Source organism: Aedes albopictus, chromosome 3 (genome assembly GCF_035046485.1).
Source record: "Aedes albopictus strain Foshan chromosome 3, AalbF5, whole genome shotgun sequence".
NCBI lineage: Eukaryota > Metazoa > Arthropoda > Insecta > Diptera > Culicidae > Aedes > Aedes albopictus.
In genome coordinates, this window is record NC_085138.1 from 157,673,415 (window position 1) to 157,697,244 (window position 23,830).

The 23,830-nt window shown below is 38.4% G+C and overlaps 2 protein-coding genes across 3 annotated transcripts in view; one reads left to right on the forward strand and one right to left on the reverse strand.

Moving 5' to 3' along the window:
* LOC109422692 (putative leucine-rich repeat-containing protein DDB_G0290503) overlaps positions 1-23,830 on the forward strand; it is a 673,760-nt gene that overhangs the window by 156,415 nt on the left and 493,515 nt on the right. For both annotated transcript variants that reach the window (XR_009999366.1, XM_062860463.1), the window contains exon 5: positions 4,420-4,563. Coding sequence is in view for 1 of the 2 variants with exons in the window: in XM_062860463.1 (XP_062716447.1) it covers positions 4,420-4,563 (144 nt within the window). In the remaining variant the exon portion in view is untranslated. The remainder of the gene's footprint in view (positions 1-4,419; positions 4,564-23,830) is intronic.
* Positions 1-23,830, reverse strand: part of LOC134291957 (uncharacterized) — a 242,085-nt gene that overhangs the window by 13,792 nt on the left and 204,463 nt on the right. The window lies entirely within an intron of this gene.

Genomic DNA, 23,830 nt, shown 5'->3' on the forward strand with positions numbered 1-23,830 from the left:
TTTAGACGAATATTGTCTTTTACAAAGTTGCTCCTAATAATAAGGCCCTCTTTCGAATGAACCATATTGATGTGGTCAAACTTTTTTATTTGCAAGAATAACAGTGTATACACATACGTTGGGGTGGTCCACACTTATATGAAACACATAAAATCCGAAAAATGTCAAGTCTTACCTGCTGAATCAGCTGTTTTGGACTTCCAGAAGCTATTTTGTATGAAAAATGGCCGGTTGTCTTATTGTTTGTCCAACTCTGTATGGGTACATTTTTTATGGGAATCATGCACGTAGTCCAAAGATGGTGGGAGAAAATCTAATATGGCGGCCCACAAAGGAGTTTTAGGCTCTAAAACTATTCAACATGGGTATATTTGGTATGATGACGATTTCCAAAGTCCAAAAATAATGACAAGAATATTCAAGATGGTTTAACTTTATCAAGAAACCTTCGATTGATTCCTTGAGAATTTCCTCCAGAGATTTGTTCAGAAAATCTTCCACTGATTTATTCGCAAATTTTCCCTATGGATACCTTTAGAAATTTCTAGAAGGATTAAAAATCTTTCATATGGGTTGCTTCAGGTATTTCTGCAAGAATTCTTCAAAAATTCCTTAAGGTTTTTGTTCAGAAATACCTTTGTGAATATGTCCATCGCTTCCAATGGACAATTTCGAAAGAATGTTTAGAGATTTCTTCATAAATTCAATTTCGATTTGAATTTTTCAGTGGTCTACAAGGAATTCTTAGAGAAATTCATACAGATATTCTTTCAGAAATTCTTCGTCGTGTTCCTCACCGTATTTTCTCATAAATTCCTCAAGGGTTTCCTTGAGATACCTGCAGCAAATTCTCCTCAATTGACTTTTTCAGAATCACATTCACCAGTTTCTCTAAAAATATTATCTAGAATTTATTACACAAGTTTGTTTTTAAATTTCTCAAGGCATACTTGGATAGGTTTACCCATTTGATTCTTCTTTGATGGGAATCATTCATGTGTTTCTCTAGAAATTTTTGCAAAAAATCTTCATCAATTATTTCGAGAATATTCCTTGGAGTGCTTCAGACATTTTTTCAAGAATTCCTTTGAATATTTCTTCCGGAACTCCTCTGATATTTCTTCAAAAATTCTCCCACGAATTCAATAAAAAATTCATTCAAAGAACATACTTTTCTCCGGGGAATCGTCATTAGCGTAGCTAAGATTTTTTTCTAGAGGGGGCCCAGGGGGGGAGGCTGGCTTGAGATGACTTGGAAATCACTCAAAGGGACTTTTCCCTTTAATAAAATTGAAAGTTAAAAATAAATAAATAAATAACTTCTGCAGGGAACCCTCCAGGAATTTCTCCTTGAATTTCTCTCGGGTTTCATCCAGATATTCCTGCAGGAATTCCTCCACGGATTCATCCAGAGATTTCTCTAGGAATTCATCTAGGGATTGTATCGGATATTCTTCCAGAGATCCCTTCCAGAACTCCTCTAGATATTCTACAAGGAATTTTGCCAGGGATGCCTCCAGGGAATCCTTCAGTTATTCCTTCAGAAATTCCTCCAAGAATTCTTCTAGCATTTTTTCGAGGAATTCCTCTAGGTATACTTTAAAAAATTCCTCCAGGAATTTTTCCCAGGAATTTCCCTAGGTACTCCGCCAGTAATTTGTCCAGAAGTTCTTCCAGGATTTACTTCAGATATTCCGCTAGAAATTGCTTCAGGGATTTCTCCAGGAATTCTTCCAGGGATTTACCCAAGAATTGTTCTAAGGATTCCTCCAGGAATTCGTTCAGAAATTCCTTCATGGAATCCTGCAAACATTTTTCTAGGAATTCCTCCCGGGATTTCTCTAGCGATTTCTTCAGAAATTTCTCTAGGGATTCCATCGGTAATTGTTCTAATGATTCCTCTAGGCATTCATCCAAGGATTTCTCAAGGTATACTTTCTTAAATTCCTCCAGTGATTCTTATAGGGTTTGCTCCGGACATACCTGTAGTAATTTCTCTAGGGATTTCTTCAGGAATTCATTTAGCGACCCTTCCAGGAATACCTTCAAGGATTCCTCCAGGAATTCCCCTCCCGGAATTTATCCAGGAATTATTCAAGTAATTCCTGCAGGCATTCTTCCAGGATTCCATCCAGGCATTTCTTCAGGTACTCCTCCTTAAATTTCACAAAGTATTCCTCCATGAATTACCTCAAGTATTTCTTCAGGAATTCCTCCAAAAATTTCTCCAGAAATTGATCAAGGAATTCCGCTAGGAAGTCCTCCAGGGTTTTCTCCGGGTATTCTTCCAGGGTTTCCTTCAGTAATTTATCCAGGAATTTTAGGGAATTCTTCCTGGGGTTTCTCTAAGAATGCTTCTAGGGATTTGTCCTGTAATTCTTCCAAGGATCCTCCATAAATTTGTCTAGGAGTTCCTCCCGGGATGCCTCTAGCGATTTCTTCAGAAATGTCTTCAGGGATTCCATCCATAATTGCTGTAAGGATCTCTCTAGGAATTTATCCAGAGATTCCTTCTGGTATACTCTCTGATATTTCGTAAGGAATTACTACAGGGTTTAATCTAGTCATACCTGCAGGAATTCTGCTAGGGATTTCTACAGAAATTCCTTTAGAGATTTCTCCGGAAGTTTTTTCAGGGATTGCTCCATGAATTCCTGTAGTGATTCCTTTTAAAATTCCTCTAGGGATCTTTTCAAAAATTTATTCAGGAGCTCGGTCAGAAATTTCAGAAATAACTTCATCATCTTTTCCAGAATTACCTGAGGATTATTTGAATTACTTGTAGGATTTCTAGAGGAATTCCCCCCCCCTCCCCCCCCCCCCCCCGAGATTTGTATTGGAATTCTTTAAGATAATTTTAGAAGGTTACAGGAGTTAGGATATCCTCCAAGGAGCCATCCAGGAATTCTTTTACATTTATCTCTGAGAAATCTTTATGGAGTTAATTTGCACTAAATTTCTTCGAGAATACCCCCTGCAGCTCCTGCAAAGGAGCTTCTTCAGAAATTCTTAATGCGATTCTTTCAGGAATATATCCTGGTATTCTTTTACAGTCAAAGTTTTCTCAAAGAAATTCTTCCGAAATCCACCCAGAGAAGACTCCTTTGGGTTTCTCCCAGGGGTTTCTCCCGAAATATCTCTAGAAAATGCGCCACGAATTCCTCTAGGAAGTCGTTCTTAAATTCCTCCAGACATGTCTTTTGAATATATTCCATCTATTCGTCTAGAAATTCCTTCAGGTGAATTTCAGGATTTTCCCAAGAATTCAATCATTTGAAAGTTCAGTGGAATTACATCCAAAAAAATCTTCAAGATCAAGACTATTCCAAGATTGCTAATAAGTATAGACAAATTGGATGATTGTTTACTCAAAAAATACCAATTAGTCCTCATATGAGTTCGTAATTTCCAAAAAAGTTCAGCTATGATTTGTTACGATAGTTTTGTAGATGTGCATTAACAAAAAAGAAAAACAAACAAACAAAAGAAACAATGCACGAGTAAAACAAATCCTCTATCCTCCAGAAATTGGCCACCGCTACCAGGACCATGCTGATTTGTGTAGAAAAAAGCTGGCTTCGACCTTTGTCTTCTTTTTCTTTTTGGTGTAACGTCGAAACTAGGATAACGTTTTAATCTCAGCTAGGAGTTTAATCAGAACTTTTAAAGATATTGTAACTGCTCAATGACCATTTGGATTTGTGCATGTTTGATGAACGCGACTCGATGCCCAAGAAAGTCAAGGAAGTTTATTATGACCGACTAGAAATCACCCTCAGTATGGTTTTAATGGATACACCCGCGTTTACGCTTCAGCCCTTCAGCAGTATGGACCCTTTCTTATTATGTGATATCTATTTTCTCTAGGGGTTCAAACACTTCTGCTGGAATTCCATGGCAAATTCTACCAGATTTTTTTTTTTTGATAATGATTCTTGACTATCACAAGGAAGCACTTACCAATATTTTGCAGTTATTCTGCTAGAAAATTCAGAGGTTCTTTGGGATACCCATCAAAGAATTTCTTTTAGAACTATCATTTCTGGGCGATTTAAAAAAATGTTGTACATGGCATTGCTACATATATAATTCTGGTATAATCATATTTCCAAACAAAACGTACAAAGTAAAATCATAGACCATTTTAAAAATCTCGTTAATAGATATAAAAAAATAGTCTATTTATTTCAAGATCTCCCTGCTTAAGTTGACTACGAAAAGCTTTTATATCCATCGTTAGAATTCCATTCTCCTCTGTCCATCTATCTCGTACAGCCAAACCCCGTTAGTACAATTAACCTACTGATCCCGTCACACACTCAGAGGCAGTGTCGTAATTGCACGCAGAACTAAAAAAAAGAAACGGTAATTTCAACCAACCATCTAAAACGTTCTATTTTATCTCTTCCCACTTCACAGCTGGAGGAGCTGAAATCCAAAGACCGAAATATCGGTCTTCTTCGGAAGGAGATTTCAGCTCTACAAGGAACTGCGGGAGGAGGAGGAGGAGCACCGAAGAAGGAGCGAAAGGCTGCTAAAAATTCCGCTCAGCAATCGCAAGAGGTAAGTACCCACCGTCCAACCTGAGTGACATTCTTGTTTTTTTTTTTTTTTTTGGTTAATTCTGTTCTGTCGCTCGTTGCGTGTGAACTCCTCCATCGCCACCAGTTGGTCAACCCGGTTTATTCAAACAAAACACGATCCCTGTGCGATTCTGGTTCTTGTTCTGGGGTAATTGCCAAAAAGAACGGGATTTGGGCAAGAGTCGCGAAAACACTCCACTTTGTCCGGTGCGTGTAGGCTGGCGGCAAAAGGGAAGCCAAATTACAGTTAAATTCTCGCTGATTTGCAGGCAATTAGCTTATCCGAGTAAGAGGTTTGAACTTTTACGATTCAAATGCCAAAGCGCCTGCAATCACGGAAAATCGATTCAATCGGGCACGAGCGGAATCAAAAGTACAAATTATATCACTTGCGTTCATACGGGGGCCCTAAATGATGTCGGCGAGTTGCATTTCACCGGCTTATTGGAATTCTTCCTGGGGATTGTGGTGTTTTGAGACTCTGAGTCCAGGCCTGGACTTTGTTGGGTGGGTAGAGGACACTTGACCTTTGACTACCCTGATCGTACTTCAAAAACTGGGAAAATTCACGGATACTACTCATTAAAGTCTTCTCGAAGCTTAGCTTTTCTAGTTTTACAAAATTTCGACCCATCCCTCCATAAACTTTAAATCCGGCACTGATTGGGACCTCTAGCCGAAATAACATCGTTGTCAGGAGGGCGCCTGCTCGCGTGCATACATTATGGGCTTTTTATGGGCTCATTGAACCCCGCTAGCGTGCAATTTGTTGAGGCCGCCGACGCGCGATTTTCTCCTTTCTCGCGCGGACATCAGGACTTGAATCTCTCAATCACGTTCGCGTGCGGAACGTGCGTTAGGGTTTCAGCAGCACTCCATTGCGGCGGGGCTAAGGTTGATGTGATCGCCGGCTCCTGGTCGTTTTGCTACCGTTCAGTGTCATTTGAATCATGGATTGGATCGTGTCCGAGAGCGATATGGTAAATTGTGGCGGCGTGCAGGAAAACTAGATGAACATCCGCTTACGGAAGGTATTTGGAGAATGTTCTTAATAAATATAGAGGCTACATCGGAATTAGTGTTCCCATTCCCCAGAACGACATTCCCCAGAATGGAATTCCCCAGAATGACCCAATCCCCAGAAATTCATTCCTCAGAATGGGACATTCCCCAGAAAATTATTCCCCAGAATGGGACATTCCCCAGAAAAATATGAGAATCGTAAGTTCCATGGAAATTCTGGTGAATTGTTTGTTTTTAAAGCTCAAGGTGATTTGGCCGAACTCCAGCGGATGACCAGAACACTATAGCGTGGTGTCAATCGCCCTTCCATCGAGGAAAATTAAAAATCGATGAATGAGATAAATTTCAAAAGGAAATGGTTTTCATATAATAATACCTTCTTTAGTGTATCTCCAAAATTCATGTAATGAATATTGAGTTAAAAACAAAAATGCGGTAACCTTACCTTAAGATTGTATTTCTATGATAGTGGTAACTAAAGACAGTCATTTTATCATTCAACTTGGAATAACATCCAATAAAAGAAAATCTCAATTCCAAAATATCCCAAAAGAACAGCCTGTTGATTAAAGAAGGCAAATTTCAGATGAAAAAAGTCAGCCATTCTATTGGACGCACCTCGGAATGACTGTTTCAGCAGTACGTTAACTTGTAGAGTTCCACATTTTTGCATGAAGTTGATTTATATACCAGTGTTATGAAAAATGAGAAAGAAAAGATGGTAACTCATTAGCACAAAGGACACTAGGGTGCAAATATGTTGTTTGGACCTATCGGAGACAAAACAGCGAATTTTTAGAAAAAGCAAAACATATAGATGGAAAGTTTAACTGTATATACGCCAAACTACTGCGCTACAGTTACAGTTTAGAGCAGTTTAGGTTTTTACTTGTTACAGTTTGTGCTCATGTAAATTGAAAGTGTGCCTTCGTTATCTTTCCAACTTAGTTTGAAAGAACAGCATATTATAAAAAGAAGGACGAGTCTTTTATAGAATAAGCCGTTTGCCTGCCAATATACTACATAACAGCAAAGGTGGTTAGAAGGAAAAGATGAACGACATATTCCATTGTACGATAACACGAATAGGTTTGTAAAAATAGTTCTACTTCAAATGATACTTTTATGTAAATCAAGTTGTCAAATGCCTTAGTGAAGGTTTTTGGATGCCAGACACTGGATTTTATCCTTGTGACCAAATAACTTGATGATTTTGTGGCTATATCGGTCTCTTTCTACTCATAGTGTAAGGGAGTAGAGATCAAAGTGGATAATGAAATGATAGATATGATAGAATTCGCTAGGTAGCGAACAAGTGTGAAAATTTTTATAGAAGGTGAAATTAGGCAAGTAGGCCATGTATTGAACGAATACATCGAATGCGTGAAACTTCTGCCGTGCGACCTGTGCTTTTAAACAGATCGGCTTGGTTGGTAGTTTTCATACCACCTTACCAAGACTGGCAAAAGTTTCAGGCACCCGACTGCCTAATGTATTGTTCTGTTTTCATCACAAATTCTATCGATCGATAGAATTTGTGATGAAAACAGAACAATACATTAGGCAGTCGGGTGCCTGAAACTTTTGCCAGTCTTGGTAAGGTGGTATGAAAACTACCAACCAAGCCGATCTGTTTAAAAGCACAGGTCGCACGGCAGAAGTTTCACGCATTCGATGTATTCGTTCAATACATGGCCTACTTGCCTAATTTCACCTTCTATAAAAATTTTCACACTTGTTCGCTACCTAGCGAATTCTATCATATCTATCATTTCATTATCCACTTTGATCTCTACTCCCTTACACTATGAGTAGAAAGAGACCGATATAGCCACAAAATCATCAAGTTATTAATAGAATACGGTCGATAAATCAGCATATGATATGAAAAGTCTTGTGACCAAATTCCCTTCGATTTTTTTTGGGTGGATGCAACCATACATGTTATTATTCCAATGGGCACTCAAAAATAATTAATGGAAAATTTCATACTATTCATTTTACTTATACATGCCATATAAATCCGATACATTGAAATAACTTTGTTTGCATTATTAAGACATTTACAAAAAAGGTGAATTGGGTTTACTCGACGCAATTTCGTGTTGACATGTTTAGTGTGATTTGAGTTAGCGTCAAAATGGTACTCACTAACCTGAATCCAGCAAAAAATAATGTTTTTCGCGCTTCTCACTCAACAGATGGCAGTAGTGTATCATGCACAGTGTGTCGCCGAGTACGAAAAAAAAAGCTAGAGTCAGTCATCTTTTTCCTTCTAACCATGTTTGATAATAGTGCAACTAGAAAGAACAGCTTTTGATGATAAGAAGGAACAATCTCTTACATAAAGTTAAGCAGTTTAGCCGCCAAAGAGCTCTCCAACAAATCAACTAGAAAGAACAGCCAATTTCAAAAAGAAGGGATAATCTCAGATGAAGTCAGCAGCTACTATTACAAGCCACCAATCAATTATTATGTAGCCAAACACTAGTGCAACTACAAGCTTAGTACTGCTCAACCTACCGTATCAAAGTTACTCAAATTTTGTCCCGAAACCAATTTGAAAATTAAAATAGAAACGATTCTGGGGAATGTCCTATTCTGGGGAATGGGTCATTCTGGGGAACGGCTTTCTGGGAAATGTCCTATTCTGGGGAATGGGATTCTGGGGAATGGGATTCTGGGAAATGACCTACAACCCTAGACACCTATCTGTGGGCGCTTATTAAAACCATTCGGAAACAACCAGAACGCTTTCCACTCTGATTCAACATAAAAATAACTTTAGCTTTTGCTTCCAACTGAGAGCATGCTTCCTTTCCTCTTCTCGCACACGCACCGTATATTTTAATGAAGTACAAGTTGATTAAGTGCCTGGTGTTCTCGGTCTTATAAAGAAAAGAAATAGAGGGGATTCAAAGAGCTTCAGGGAACTCTTTGATATCCATCAAAAAGGGTTGCTTTGTTTTCTCCAAGGTTATTATATATTGTAAGGTTGTCTTAGATGTCAAAACTGGCTGAGCGGCCATTATTTTTTCTCCATGAGAAATTCTGAAAACAAATCCCCCGCCTCCTCAAATTCCTTCGAAATTTCGCTTCCTCTACTTTTCTTCACAAACTAAACGTCATGCTCAACCTTACAATAACGGGTGGTCACTAAATAACGGGAATGCTTTGAATGTGCTCTTAAAAATATATGATCTTTAAAAATGGCAATCTGAATTTAACTATCATAAAGGTTTAACAATGTACGTCCATGGAAAATATAAAATTTAAGAAAGTTGAACGTAGTAATTTGTACAGTATTTTTTTGCAGTGATGTTGGAGCAACTGCTTTGTACGACTTTTCAGAGTTTACTTTCACGCATTTTCTGCGTCTGTGAAATCGTTGGTCAAAATAAATGGTTTCTCAGCTACCTTTAGCATCTACACACTCAAACAGTAATAAGAAAAAATGGGGATACTGACTTGTTTTTTTTTTTGCTTTGGTTGTAGCCTTTTCCCGTAAATGACATTTATAGAAATTTCCAAAAAATGTTATTTTTCTGTATCACCAAAACGTGTCGATGTAATTTGTGCACTGCGGTACATTGTTGAACTTTTTTTGTGCTATTTTTTTTATAACGAACCATTTACATGTTGTTCAATGTGTAAATGTGATTTGATGTAAATATTTGTTATTTAACAAGGCATTCTATTGATTTATCCAGCCCATGTCACAAAAGAAGATTTTTTTATGTGAAATGATATCATGCTTATTGGTTTTGCTAGTTTTCCTCTATTTCCTTCAGGATCTGTTTCTTGGGATGCCGAAATGTGGAATTCATTCAAAACCGGGCGGGTTCTAGTTTTATAATGGTTTACTATTAACTTTTTTTACGGTTGTTTTGAGCAATCAGTAGAGCCGTCCAAGGCGTTTTGGTAGTGCTTCCTGTTTCAATGTCGTTTTCTGCAGAACAGAATAAGTTGACACAAAATAAAAAATACGCTGACTTTGTGGATAGATAGACGATATTTTTGTCTAAAAAATGTTTACTCTATGGACGCTTCTATTGTTTTTAATCAGCTGCTAAAAGCATTCCCGTTATTTAGTGGCCACCCGTTATATAATAATCTTGGTTTTCTCTGCGGTTCAATCAATCATCAGTGATGACTGCAAAGCTTTGTTGCATTCTACAAAGCAAAATTTTATTTTTACGCTTGGTTAGTAGAAAACGTTTGACATTTGTTTATTTTGTTTCATTATACAAAGTTGGAGCTAAAACCTACGAATGAGCAAGTTCGACGTCTGTCGGATTCGTTATTGCGTACATGATAGGTACCACTCTATTTGTACTGTTTCAGCATGGAGGTACGAATGGACCGTACATTATACGCAAACTGTTTTCAATTTACGAAAACTGATTTTACGAAGTATATTCGTTGAGGATTAATGAAATAATCTTTTGAGTGTATGATGATAAGGGTTATGTTGGATTTAAGCAAATAATATTTCTTGAACTATTTCTGATAATTGGTGCATATTCGCCCTTTTGATTAATGATGAATCCGAGAGACGATTTCATTAGACGATTTCATTAGTGTTGCTATCAGTGAAAATCATGTTTATGTAAGCTTTTCCAATACCCCACAACCAAAAAGCCAAATTGTAATAGAAACCACATCACGCATGCTCGAGTTTCTGCGCGTCGTTTTTTGCATCACGATGCCACCAAATCGAACGCGACTTGCTTGATAGCTAATTATTTATGCAAATTGACCTGCTACCTGACGGAACGTTCCCCGGTGGCAAGCTTCAATCAAAGTCCAGCACAGTCAATATGAAGTCAGAAGCGTGGTGTGAAATGTTCAGTACTGGTGCAAGAGAAAGACCTCTTTCACTGCCGTCGCCCATCTCGTCAGTCTAATTTCTGATTTTTTTGCACACCAACCTCAACGGCGTCGTCGTCGTAACCACGTTGTTTGCATACTTACATAGTCGGTATGTGTTTCTTAGTTTCGTTTTGGCTTTTGATGCGTACAGACGTTATTTTGCAAAGCTCCGCAGGTAGTGAAGTTTAGTAGTGTCGCCTTCGTTAGAGGGTCGTATATATAACCACAACACAAACACAAACAAACACGCTATCAAACATGGCAGCCACAGGACAGACATCCCGCATCAACACGTTCATGGTCAACTTTTCGGAGGCCACCAAAAAACCCAAGATCGAGGTAATCACGGATTTAATTTTTAACAAGATCAAGATCCCATCGCAACGAGTGAAGTCGTTTCAATTCAACGGATCGCGTGGAGTAACATATGTCGAGTGTGATAGTCTGGAGTACGCACTAGAAATAGTTGAGAATCATGACAGGAAACACGAGGTGGTGTATGATAATGTCAAGGCCGTTGCTCCTCTCCTCATGGATGATGGTGCTACGGTGGTCAGATTACATGATCTGCCCCCACAGATGGATAACGAATACATAAAAAGCGAAATGACGAAATACGGAGAGGTACTGTCGATTAAGAGTGAAGTTTGGGAGGCACCAGAGCAGTTGAAAGGAATTCCGAGTGGAGTCAGAAAGTTGCGGATTCGGTTGGTTACCTCGATTCCATCCTACATTTTCATGGCTGGCCATTCAACTCTCGTCACGTACAAAAACCAGCAAATCACGTGTAGACATTGTGGTCGACAGGTGCACTACGGTGCAAAATGTGCAGAAGCGGTGCAAATCATCAGTGCTCAGCGAAGCGTCAATACTCGTCTTCAGAGAGGTGCGTCAGGGTATGCGGATGTACTCCAGGGACAAGGTCAGGCTCAAAAGAAACGAGCCGCATCAGATGACTGGGTTGGACCGAACATGGTTAACCTCAACGCCTTAAACAAGAAATGGACTCAACGATCGACCATCACTACCACTGAACAGCAATCCACACCCTTGGCTGAAAACGTTCCCCAAGGAAAACCAGAAGAAGATTTCACGATTCCCAACAAAACAGCTCGTGTTTCCAACATCATCGGTGGTAGTGATGAAGTGGTTAACGCAAACGAAGGTACGTCTGGCAACACCAACATCAACCAGTTTGATGTATTGATGTCCGAAGACGACGATAAATCGCCATACCGTAGTGACTGCTCATTGGCATCGGATTCATCAAAAGCAGAAAAGATAAAAACCCGAACACAAAGAAGTAAGAAAGCATGAACACTAACACCACTAACCCTTCAAATAATCAAATTATATCATACTACGTTGCCACGATCAACGTAAACAACATTTCAAACAAAAACAAGCTTAACTCGTTGAAGACATTCGTTAATCGGATGGAATTAGATGTAATTTTGTTTCAAGAGGTAGAAAGTGAAAACATCGATCTGTACGGTTTTGAAATTGTATATAATATCAATCATGAAAAACGGGGAACTGCTATAGCTTATAAGGCTCATTTCCAATGTACAGACATTGAACGTAGCATCGATTCCAGAGTGATAAAGATCAAATTAAATAACAACGTCGTCATTTGTAACATTTATGCCCCATCTGGTTCAAACAACCGGTCAAATAGAGAATATTTTTTCAATGAAATTGTTCCATATTACCTAAGAGGTTCGAATGAATTTTTGATCTTGGGAGGCGATTTCAATTGTGTTGAAACAGCCAAAGATAGTAGTAATAGCAATACTAACAATTTCAGTCCAATGCTGAAACGATTGCGACAAGCTTTACAGTTGAAAGATGCGTGGGAAGTAAAATTCGGGAATAACCAGGAATACTCTTTCATTCGCGGAGGTTTCGGATCGAGAATCGACAGGATTTACGTTTCACATGCACTATCATTGAACGTTGTTGATGCAAAGTACCAAGTTACTTCTTTTACAGATCACAAGGTTCATATTGCAAAGGTAAATTACCTTTTCTGGGAAAACCATTTGGCAGAGGAATTTGGAATTACAAGTCTTTAGTTCTCAAAGATACGAATAACATGGAAGAATTTAAGCAAAAATGGCGTTATTGGGTATCGCAGCGACGATATTATCGAAATTGGGTGGTTTGGTGGGTGGAATACGCGAAGCCTAAAGTTGTGTCTTTCCTAAGATGGAAGTCTAGAAACATGTACAATGATTTCAATAGTAACATGGAATTTTGGTATTATGCATTACAGCGAGCTTACAATGACTATCTTACTGATCCGACTAAAATAGCAGAGATTAATCGTATTAAAGGGAAGATGCTAAAATTGCAGCATGATTTTAGCGCTTTTTTGTCAAGAAATAATGAGATTTACCTCAACGGTGAACCATTATCTATTTTCCATTTAGAGCAGAAACATCAAAAGAAAAACAAGACGCGTATAAAGTCACTAATTATTGATGGCAGGACGGAGGAAAATCAAGAGAACATACAAACCCATGTAGTTGATCAAATTGAACGTTTATTCAAATCAGAAGTAGTTGCGACGAATGATGATTTCAGACCGGAAAGAATTATTTCAAATGAATGTTTGGAAAATGATGAACTAATGCAGGAAGTAGATGAAGACGAGGTATTTTGTGCCATTAAGAACAGTGCTTCTAAAAAATCGCCGGGAATGGATGGACTCCCAAAGGAATTTTATGTGGATTGTTGGAATATAATAAAAACTGAGATAACAGCTGTAATCAATAGTTTCCTCCAAGGCAGTATTGAAAAGAAGATGTGCGATGGGATGGTAGTGCTTATCAGGAAAGGAAATCCCGTCCACAGTATTGATGGATATCGTCCAATCACATTGTTAAATTTTGATTATAAAATTGTATCGCGGATTTTAAAACAAAGGTTGAATAGTTTGATGCCGATTTTGGTTAGCAGTAATCAGAAGTGTGCGAATCCAAGAAGAAATATTTTCGAAGCGACCTGCTCAATCCGAGATCGCATCGTTGAACTCCAGCACAAGAAAAGGAAAGCTTTATTAGTTTCATTTGATATGGAGAAGGCGTTTGATAGAGTAGAGCCAAGATTTTTGTACAACACATTGCGTAAGATGAATTTAAATGCTGGGTTTGTTAGTTTTCTAGAGAAGGTTCGAGATGTTTCTTTTTCAAAAGTTCTGATTAACGGTACACTTTCCCGTGAGGTGAAAATCGAACGTTCTGTTAGACAAGGCGATCCTTTATCGATGCACCTATTTGTTTTATACATAGAACCGCTTTTGCAGAAAATTATTCATTCTTGCTCGGATAATTTGGATTTGATTAACGTGTATGCGGATGATTTGTCTTTGATAGTGAATAATTTGAATGACTTGGAAATTGTGAAGATGCACATAGAAAATTTTGGTTTAGTATCAGGGGCTAAACTAAATGTTAGAAAATCAAAAGCTATAGTAATTGGCTTTGGTAACGCGTCGTTACCATCTGTGTCGTGGCTTAAATTTGAAGAAAAAATAAAAATATTGGGTATTTGTTTTTCTAATTCGGTTAGGACGATGACAGATGATAATTGGACAAATGTAGTCAACAGTGTTTCACAGTGTATTAGATTAAATCAAACAAGAAAGTTGAATATTATTCAAAAAACAATATTTATCAACACCTTTGCCTTATCGAAGGCCTGGTACGTTGCATCAACGATAAAAATTAGTAACAAATTTTGCGCTAAACTGAAAAGCCTTATTGGAATATTTCTGTGGCAGGGTCATAGAGTAAGAGTGGCTTTTAATCAGTTAATTTTACCCAAATATTGCGGAGGTCTGTCTTTGCTCGATCCTGAAACTAAATGTAATTCTCTCATCATAAGTACTTTTATGAAGTCGAACTATGACAATTCTTTCATAGTCAATCAGTTCGTTCATCCTAACACTAACTGTAACAGTATTCCCACAAGTTTAAATTTTGTTAAATTTCTTGCTGAAGAAATTAGAAACTTACCCACTACAGTTAGAAGTAATGTTTCCTCAAAGATAATTTATGAATACTTTATTCAAAATAAACCAAATCCGGAGATTACTACCAAGTATGCTATCAAAAACTGGAATACAATTTGGCGCAACCTTTTCACTCCCAAGATAATGAGTTCAGAATCAAGATCAATATACTATTTATTGATCAATGAGAAAATTCCAAATATGGAATCATTTCACAGGCACGGTAGAGTATCTTCCAATATTTGCAGAAACTGTAACGCAACAATAGAGACACTTCCCCACATTTTCGCGGAATGCAGAATATCGAGACCATTCTGGAATTTATGCTTCGTGAAATTACAGGAAATAAATTTGAGCAAGGTGCAACAAATGCATTTCAGCGATTTTCAGTTCCCTGAATTGGGCACACTGTGTAGGTCAGAAAGAAACAAAATTTTGGAATTGTTCAGCAAATTCGCATTGTACATGTACAGAAAACCTTTAAACAATCGATGTCTAGTAGAATTAGAAGATTTACTAACATATTAACCAACTAACCAAACACTGAAGAATGTAATTTTAGTTTTTAAGTGTTTAATAAAAAAAAAAAAAAAAAAAAAAAAAAAAATAGTATCTCATTGGAGCACGTCCACCTGATACTACACTGTTTTTGAATTAAATTTAAAAAAAAAAAAAAAAAATAGTGTTGCTATCAGTGAAAATCATGTTTATGTAAGCTTTTCCAATACCCCACAACCAAAAAGCCAAATTGTAATAGAAACCACATCACGCATGCTCGAGTTTCTGCGCGTCGTTTTTTGCATCACGATGCCACCAAATCGAACGCGACTTGCTTGATAGCTAATTATTTATGCAAATTGACCTGCTACCTGACGGAACGTTCCCCGGTGGCAAGCTTCAATCAAAGTCCAGCACAGTCAATATGAAGTCAGAAGCGTGGTGTGAAATGTTCAGTACTGGTGCAAGAGAAAGACCTCTTTCACTGCCGTCGCCCATCTCGTCAGTCTAATTTCTGATTTTTTTGCACACCAACCTCAACGGCGTCGTCGTCGTAACCACGTTGTTTGCATACTTACATAGTCGGTATGTGTTTCTCTTTTCTGGCCATCATCAGCATAGGCGCCCACTGACTGACTAACTGACTGACTGCGATCACTCTCGTGGCGTGGTGTGGCGGACGAGCCACACAAATTAATGGGAAAATAATTAATCAGCTTTTACTCGCCAGTGACTTTCTATGCGCTCCCCCCAAGTCGTCGCAGCTAGTCAAGCGATGATGATTATGATGATGATGCTGCTGCTGCTGCTGCTGTAAGGCGTAGGGGCTAAACTACCAATGTCCATCCAGCGGTGACTTACACGGTCATTATGGGTTTGGTCATGCGACTACCAAAGGACTGTATCGAAAATAGGCAGCACTGATACAGCGTCGTGTCTTTGGGTCACAAGGACGAGGTTGGGTCAGAATGTCTCTCCAGTGTTCAGCCATTTGAAATTTCAGCCTCATGCAATGATTTATAATTTCAGTTCTTCATGTTTAGCTGTATATGCATAAGGCTTTTCGAGGCTAAACCAAATGATAGCATACCATTCGAACGTGGTAAATCCAAGTAACATTTTGATTACCAACTAATTTTGTAGATGTTTTGCAAACCTTCATAAAACCTAAAATCTTTAAGTTTGGTTTTATGATGATTCTAAGAACCTCTTCTAGTATTTTTGACTGGAAAAATGTTACTTGATTCGATCGTCACAGAACTTCTTCGATACACTCCTTACTGGCGACGAACTATTAGTAAGGGTGCGCGAGTGGAAGGGCCAAAGGCAGACTTATTTGCACGGTCGGCGCGCGCTTGGTTCGGAAGTGACCAACCAAATAGTGAAACTGATTAGAGACCATTTTCTTTCCCACATATTGCTACCGGGGGCACACACGGACTAGTTTGGTAGCTGCACCACCCAATGGTGGGTAGTTTATGGGGCGATTAGATCGGCGGTGATTAAAAATCTTGCTACCTACCATTTATGGCCCCCGGAATATGGGTACTTGATGCATATACGAGGGTGTGATTATGAGTTTGGAGCAACCGGCGGCAATGACGTTTGAGAAATGTGTGGTGCAACATGAGGTGGTTGGGTGGTGCTGTAACCAGCCACAGTGCAGTGGTGTTTATGAGATGCAGGATGTTACGAAAAGTCGTTTATCGGAAGCTGACGTTATGAACATGGTGATTTATTGATTTTTTGCTGCGGTTACTAAACATGCTGCTTAAACATAACCTTAGATAATCGAATAGTTCATGCCACTTCGTTCATGGACAATACGACAGCTCAACATAACGACGCCAGCCACGGTCACCGTGAAAGGAGAGGAACATTAGATCAAAAATTGTATTATTATTGAACCTGGTTTTTTTTCGGCCTTGCAGTCTTTGGTGTGCAATCAAAACGACATATATTTCCTATGCTCGACGGTTTTAAATTAGAACAACATAGTGACGAAAAGAGTAGCCATACCAAACTCCTAGTTTTTCCTGACCAAATAGTTAGTAAGGCTGAAATGTTTTGTAAAATTGTCTATATTGATCATTGTTTGTAAAATCGTAGGAAATTGATGCAGTCCGTCCAAAATTCGACTACATTCTATGTGCATTTCATACCACCATACAAAGAACGAATTTTCTACAAGTTTTGTGTACACCTATGTAGTTTTTCCTGTTTAATGTTAATATGTATTTCGTCCAATTTATTGAATAGAACCCTTGAAAAAGATGACATAGACCATTGAAACGTCGGGCATAGAAAATCTACAAGATTACTTATAACACCGTTCAACACTAAATTTTGTTATGGGATAAGAAAAAAAAAATAACAGGGGTTTGGGACTCTGGAAGTGTCATAGTGAAAGAATTTTTGAAAAATATTGGACCGAGCCTTCACAGCTTTAAACCGAAGTTTGTATGGAGAACTTGGGGTGTTCAATTGATATGTGCATTAGAACGCGCTGAGCATATATTTAGGCGTTAGACAATAACGAAGCTAACCCAAATACCGAAAACGCCTAAAAATATGCACGGCACGTTCTAATGCACATATCAATTGAACACCTCAAGTTCTCCATACAAACTTCGGTTTTAAACTGTGAAGGCCCGGTCCAATATTTTTCTAAAATTCTTTCACTATGACACTTCTAGGGTCCCAAACCCCTAGTATTTTTTTTCTCATCCTATAACACCAAATTTTGTAAAATTTTGTCGAGCAGTGTAATTATTGTTGAAATGTTTTTATTTTTATTTCTCTTTCATTGAAAACATTATTTACCGTAAAATTTTAAGGACAACAATATTGGAGTGTCTACAACTTCCTCAAAATATTTTACTTTAATAGAATACTTACTTACTTTCAGTCCTGGGCACCCACGGTGGTGCAGAGGGCGGAATTGAAAGATTTTCATCCTGGGCGATTGCCAGCCATCGCCTAGACCTATGGCCAGGTCAAATTTCTGTCGACTTGCTTGATTTCGTTATTGAGGCTGCGCCGCCTTGAGCCTCTGGGTCTGCCTCTGCTGCGATGTCGTGCTGGGTTCCAGTCTAACGCTTGCAGATTTCATTTCCGCCCGTGTGTAGAGTGTGGCAGACCCACCTCCACTTTCGCTCCCGAATTTCTGTAGCTTTTGGCTTTTGATGACATCGACAATGGAGCTCCACGTTGGAGATCCAATTGTAAGACCACCATGCTCGAATTATATACCGCAGGCATCTTGTGCGTCGGAACTTTGTGCGTTGACTGATTTGGTTGTTTTTCCATACATTTCTTAAACTCGTAAAAGCAGCGTCCGTGATTGCTGACCAGAACATCAAGTCTTCAATGATTGAAAAAAAAATGAAAATACGCCATAAAAAACATCAAAAGATATACAGAACAGTCCCAAGTATCAGCCTGAAGCTTTCGATAACCCAGGAATGAAAAAAATACAAAAATGTTCAAACTATACCGCGTCTAAATGGGTTCTACCCCATTACCCCGAATGCCACTACCCCGAACGCCATTACCCCGAACGCCACTACCCCGAAAGCCATTACCCCGAATAGGCCATTACCCTGAAAGCCGTTACCCCGAATGGGCCATTAGCCCGAACGCCACTACCCCGAATGGGCCACTACCCCGAATGGGTCACTACCCCGAACGCCATTACCCCGAAAGCATATTTTTAGATGGGTTATTCTGATGATGGGTATTTTATATTTTTATTAATTTAATAACATTACTGACAGCTTCAATACCAGAAGATATCATTGTAAAGAATAACCTTAAAACAAAATAATGGAATAATACGTATTAGAGATGATCTTGTATGAGATAGAGCTGTCAGCAAAGGTCCTTCATATACTGGCTATCGATATTGGCTCATTAGGCCGAAAAGACATTTGGCCATAAGTATAACTAATAAGTCTAATGATCATTAGGAGAGATCAAATAATACAAATTGCAAAATAGGTCCGGAAAGAACATATTATAGTTAGAAAAAGAAAAAAAAAACTTTTGAGGAGGAATAGACGGTTTGGTAACAAAATTCTATAACAGTGTAACTTAAAAAAGAAAAACATTCCTTAAATGTGAAAAAATGTGATTGATAGGTTGGCCGCCAATAAGGTCTGCAAGGATATAACTAGAAAGAAAAGCATATAAATTAAAGAAGAGCAAATCTCCTATGGGACCATTCATAAACTACGTAGACCGAATTTTGGTCATCTCGGTCCTCTCCCCCTCCTCATCGTAGAATTTTAAAAGACAATTACACCGTCTTCGGCCAGAGGCCGCACAGACTGTACATTACTAACATTAGACAATGGACAACACGTATAACACTCAGGGGCCCAGTGGAGTATTATCTGTTTTGACGAAAAGTTTTCCTCGACGGGAGCGGGAATCGAACCCACACTCCGAGGCATGCGAGATACCTAAACGACTAACGCCGCTAACCGCTCGGCCACGAAGTCCACGAATTGTTCATACAAAAATTTGTAAATTTGTATAGAGCTTAGACCTTAGGATAGACCCTCTCCTACTTACATAGTTTATGCACGGCCCCTATACATAAATCTGCAAAGGGCAACATGGCTACCAAACAACTCTGTAACAATATAAGTCGAAAGAACAGTCCAACTTTAAAAGAAGGAAAACACCAGATGGGATTAATAGAGATATGTCGCCACGAACTAGACGACGTAACTAGAAAGAACAGCCTATAAATTGAAGAAGGGCAAATCTCATATACAGTAAGCAGCTTTCACTCCCAGTAAACTATATAAGTGCAGCTAGAAGAACAGCCTTTCATGAAAAGAAAAGCTACAATTTAAAATAGTTAATTTGGTCCAACGATGCTGGATCTACCTTGCTAAGTGAACTGAACTGAATATCTGAAACCCAGTCCAGTATTACAATCTTGAAAAAAAAATATTTAGAAAACAATTTGACGGGGCTTGATGTTCTGGAAACTGATCATCAAAATCAAAAGAAAATCAAAAGAAATCTAGTTGCCAGTTTGGCCGCAAGTCAATTCTGAAAAATTTTACTTGAAAGAACAGCCTATTATTGAAAGAAGAAGAAATCCGCTATGGAGTTAGTTATTCGTCTGCAAATAAACTACGTAACACTCAAACTCGAAAGAACAGCTTCTGATGAAAAGAAGGAAACATTTCTATAAAGAAACTAACAGTTTGGCTACCAAACAACTCTGCAATAGTACACGGTTGGAAACTGCAAACTCAAAAGAACAGCCTATTTTTAAAAGAAGGCAAATATTTGAAGAGTGTAGTTTGATAACCAGCACTATCGTTTGCCACCAGTTTACAATCGTGCTTGAGGCCAGCCAACTTTTAAAAGAAGGGAAAATGTCAGTTTGAAATACTTGTAGTTTTTATAGCCATAGCTATAAGTTCAAAAGAGCAGCTAGTTTAAAATATGGAAAATTTGTCTTTACTTGTCTTCTTAATTTCATTGCGTTTGCTGCTTTCGTTTTCACGAACCTTACTTTTGCATGAAGCACAACATACGGAAACCTAAGGGAAACGGAACCTATTTTAAACAATGTGCTCCCATTGTCATGCTATCTAAAACGAAGTAAATAAGAACTATTTGATTTGTGTTTTATTTTTATATTTTTTTACTCGTTACATAAAGAAAACGGAAAAAAAATCGGTACCTAAATCGTCTGTTTAAGATTCTAACTTTTCTAAGTTTTCTAACTTATAACCACCTCCATCAACTTTTAATCGTTCACCACTTTTTTGGTGATCTCCTGAACGATTCGGGGTAATGGCTTTCGGGGTAATGGCTTTCGGGGAAATGGCTTTCGGGGAAATGGCTTTCGGGGTAATGACCCGTTCGGGGTAATGGCTTTCGGGGTAGCGCCTATTCGGGGTAATGGCATTCGGGGTAGTGGCGTTCGGGGTAATGGCGTTCGGGGTAATGGGGTGGAGCCGTCTAAATGCGGGGTTGGGTTAATAACCCCCCTAATGAGGGTTAAACACCACTCCCGAATCTATTATCGGAGCTTTTGAAAGAAATCTTGGCAGAATCAGTTCAGAATTCCTGCAGAAGAAACCTTTCAGAAGTTGCTGAAGTATTCATTCGAGAAATACTGTCAGGAATTCTTATAGGACATTCTGAAAGAATAATAGATGGAATTCCGGAATGAGTATTTGAAGTAATTTTCGATGGTATTCATGCAGGAGTTTTTGAAGGAATTCTTGGTAGAATTGCTGAATTAATCATTGGAGGAACTCCTGAAGGATGTTTTGGAGGAATTCCCATAGAAATATCTGGAGGAATTTCAAAGTTAAACATTGGAGGAGTTTCTGTTTGAAAATTTTAAGAAACTGCTGCAATCTTTCAAGGAATTATCAGATGAATAATTGGAGGAATTGCTTATGAAATGTCTCCTTAAGCCACCCTTGGGGGACGTTGTTAAGCAATTCTTGAAGGAATACATGGAGTGTTCTTGAAGGATTATTGGAGTAGTTACTCAAGTAATCTTTGGAAGAATTCTGGAATGAATAACTAACTGAATTTGTTGGGAGATCTTTTGAAGAAGTCTTTGGAGGAATTCCTGGAAGAATACATGAGAAAATGCCTGTAAGAATCCTTAGAGAAAATGCAGAAGATTCCTCGAGGGGAATTTCTGAAGGAATCCGTAAAGGAAATCATAAAAAAGTCTTCGAAATTTTTTTCTTACTTAAGGAATTCCTGGAGAAATTCTTAAACGAATTTTCGGAGGATTTCCTGAAGGAATTCTTTAACCCGTTTAACCCCAGGTGAAAAAATAAAAGTTCAAAAAATCGCCAACAGCACATTTCTCAACAGAATTAAACCAAATTTTGAATACAAACTCGCACAACACTATAGTTTTGGAAATATATGGGATCAACATTTTCTTGGACTTCTGGACGGAGTAAGGCCGGTGGGTCACTGGGTCAAGTCGGGCAAAAAAAAGGCCAAGTACGATTTGCACCCCCATAATTTTCTTCTTAATGAAGTTTTTCAATGGGAGTTTGCACATTCCATTGCCTAACGATAGTTGATGTTGCTACAGGTTCGAATTTGAGATTTTCCGATAGGTTTCTTCTGAGTTATTGAGATATTCAACATTTCTGAACCATCCAAGTCTTCATTTGAGTTTGTTGTTTTCAAATGAAATTAAACACGAGATATTATTCCCTTATTGACCCCATAGGTCATCGAAGACATCTTAAGAACATGTGTTGCCCTTGTAGTACTGTTACTATTTACTGAATATCTCGATTGATTGTCCGAATTCGTCCTTACAAAACATAAACACTCGAAATAATCACCAAGGTTATTTTCAATTATTTTTATCGCTTTATTTGCACCAATACTTGAACATCTGTATAATGTTTGTTATATCAACGAACAGTAGAAATTTTGGACGATTTGATTGAAGTCATGCCTTGACTACAGAGAGCCGTAGATGGACTACAATTAGACCTATTTGCATGCGGAAAACAACGGTTAGCTCCTAGGTTAGCTCCAGAAACCAATGCTACACTGAACTTGAGTGAATGAATTCCTCGACTAGATTCCTGTGTACCTGGGATGACCTGACTGAAATCAGGCCTTGAATTAATTGAGCTGTAGATAAACTGTAATCACATGTTTTACCTATGTGGAACTTCTGTGCACTACATAAACTCATATTCTATCATGTGTCAATAAAAAGGTCTCGCACAACTTTTCCTATGAAAATTTGATGACCTAAGCGAAGTCATTTTTTGCACGCAGAATGCAACGATTGGCCCCATAAGCCAATATTACATCGAACTGGAGTAACTGAATTCCTCGACTAGATTCCTGAGTACTCAAGATGTCTTGATTGAAGTCAGGCCTTGAGCTGTTGATGAAATGTAAACACATGTTTTACTTGTGATTACATTTCATCTACAGCTCAATGAACTCAAGGCCTGACTTTTGCCAGGCCATCCCGGGTACTCAGGAATCTAGTCGAGGAATTAACTTACTCCAGTTCGATGCAGTGTTGGTTTCTGGGGCGAACCATTGTTTTCGGCGTGCAAATAACTCTCATTGTTGTCCGTCTATGGTTCTCTGAAGTCAAGGCGTGACTTCGCTAAGGTCATCAAATTTTCCTAGGAAAAGTTGTGCGAGACCTTTTTTGACACATGATAGAATATGAGTTTATGTAGTGCACAGAGGTTACACATAGGTAAAACATGTGATTACGGCTTACCTACAGCTCAAAGAAATCAAGGTCTGACTTCAGCCAGGTCATCCCGGGTACTCAGGAATCTAGACGAGGATTTTACTTATACCTGTTCGATGTAGTATTGATTTCTGGTGGCAATCGTTGTTTTCCGCATGCAAATAGGTCTAATTGTAGTCCATCTACGGTTCTCTGTAGTCAAGGCATGAATTTCCCTAGAAATAATTGTGAGAGACCTTTTCCCTGACACATGATAGAATGTGAGTTTATGTAATCAATAGAGATTCTACACAGGCAAAACATTTGATTACAGTTCATCAACAGCTCATAGAACTCAAGGCCTGATTTCAATCAAGATGTCTCGTGTATTCAGGAATCTGGTCGAGAAATTTACTTACCATAAACTGGGATGTAGTTGATCAGTGGGGTGAACCTGATCACTCAAATACCCACGGATATAGACTTTCAATGAAGCAACAATTATATTTGACTTATTTGCAATCCAATGACGAAACAACGTCAACGGAAAACATACCAGGCAAGAGATGCGTTAACATAGTCAAACAAAAGTATTCAGTTCTTAAACATGAGTTATTACAT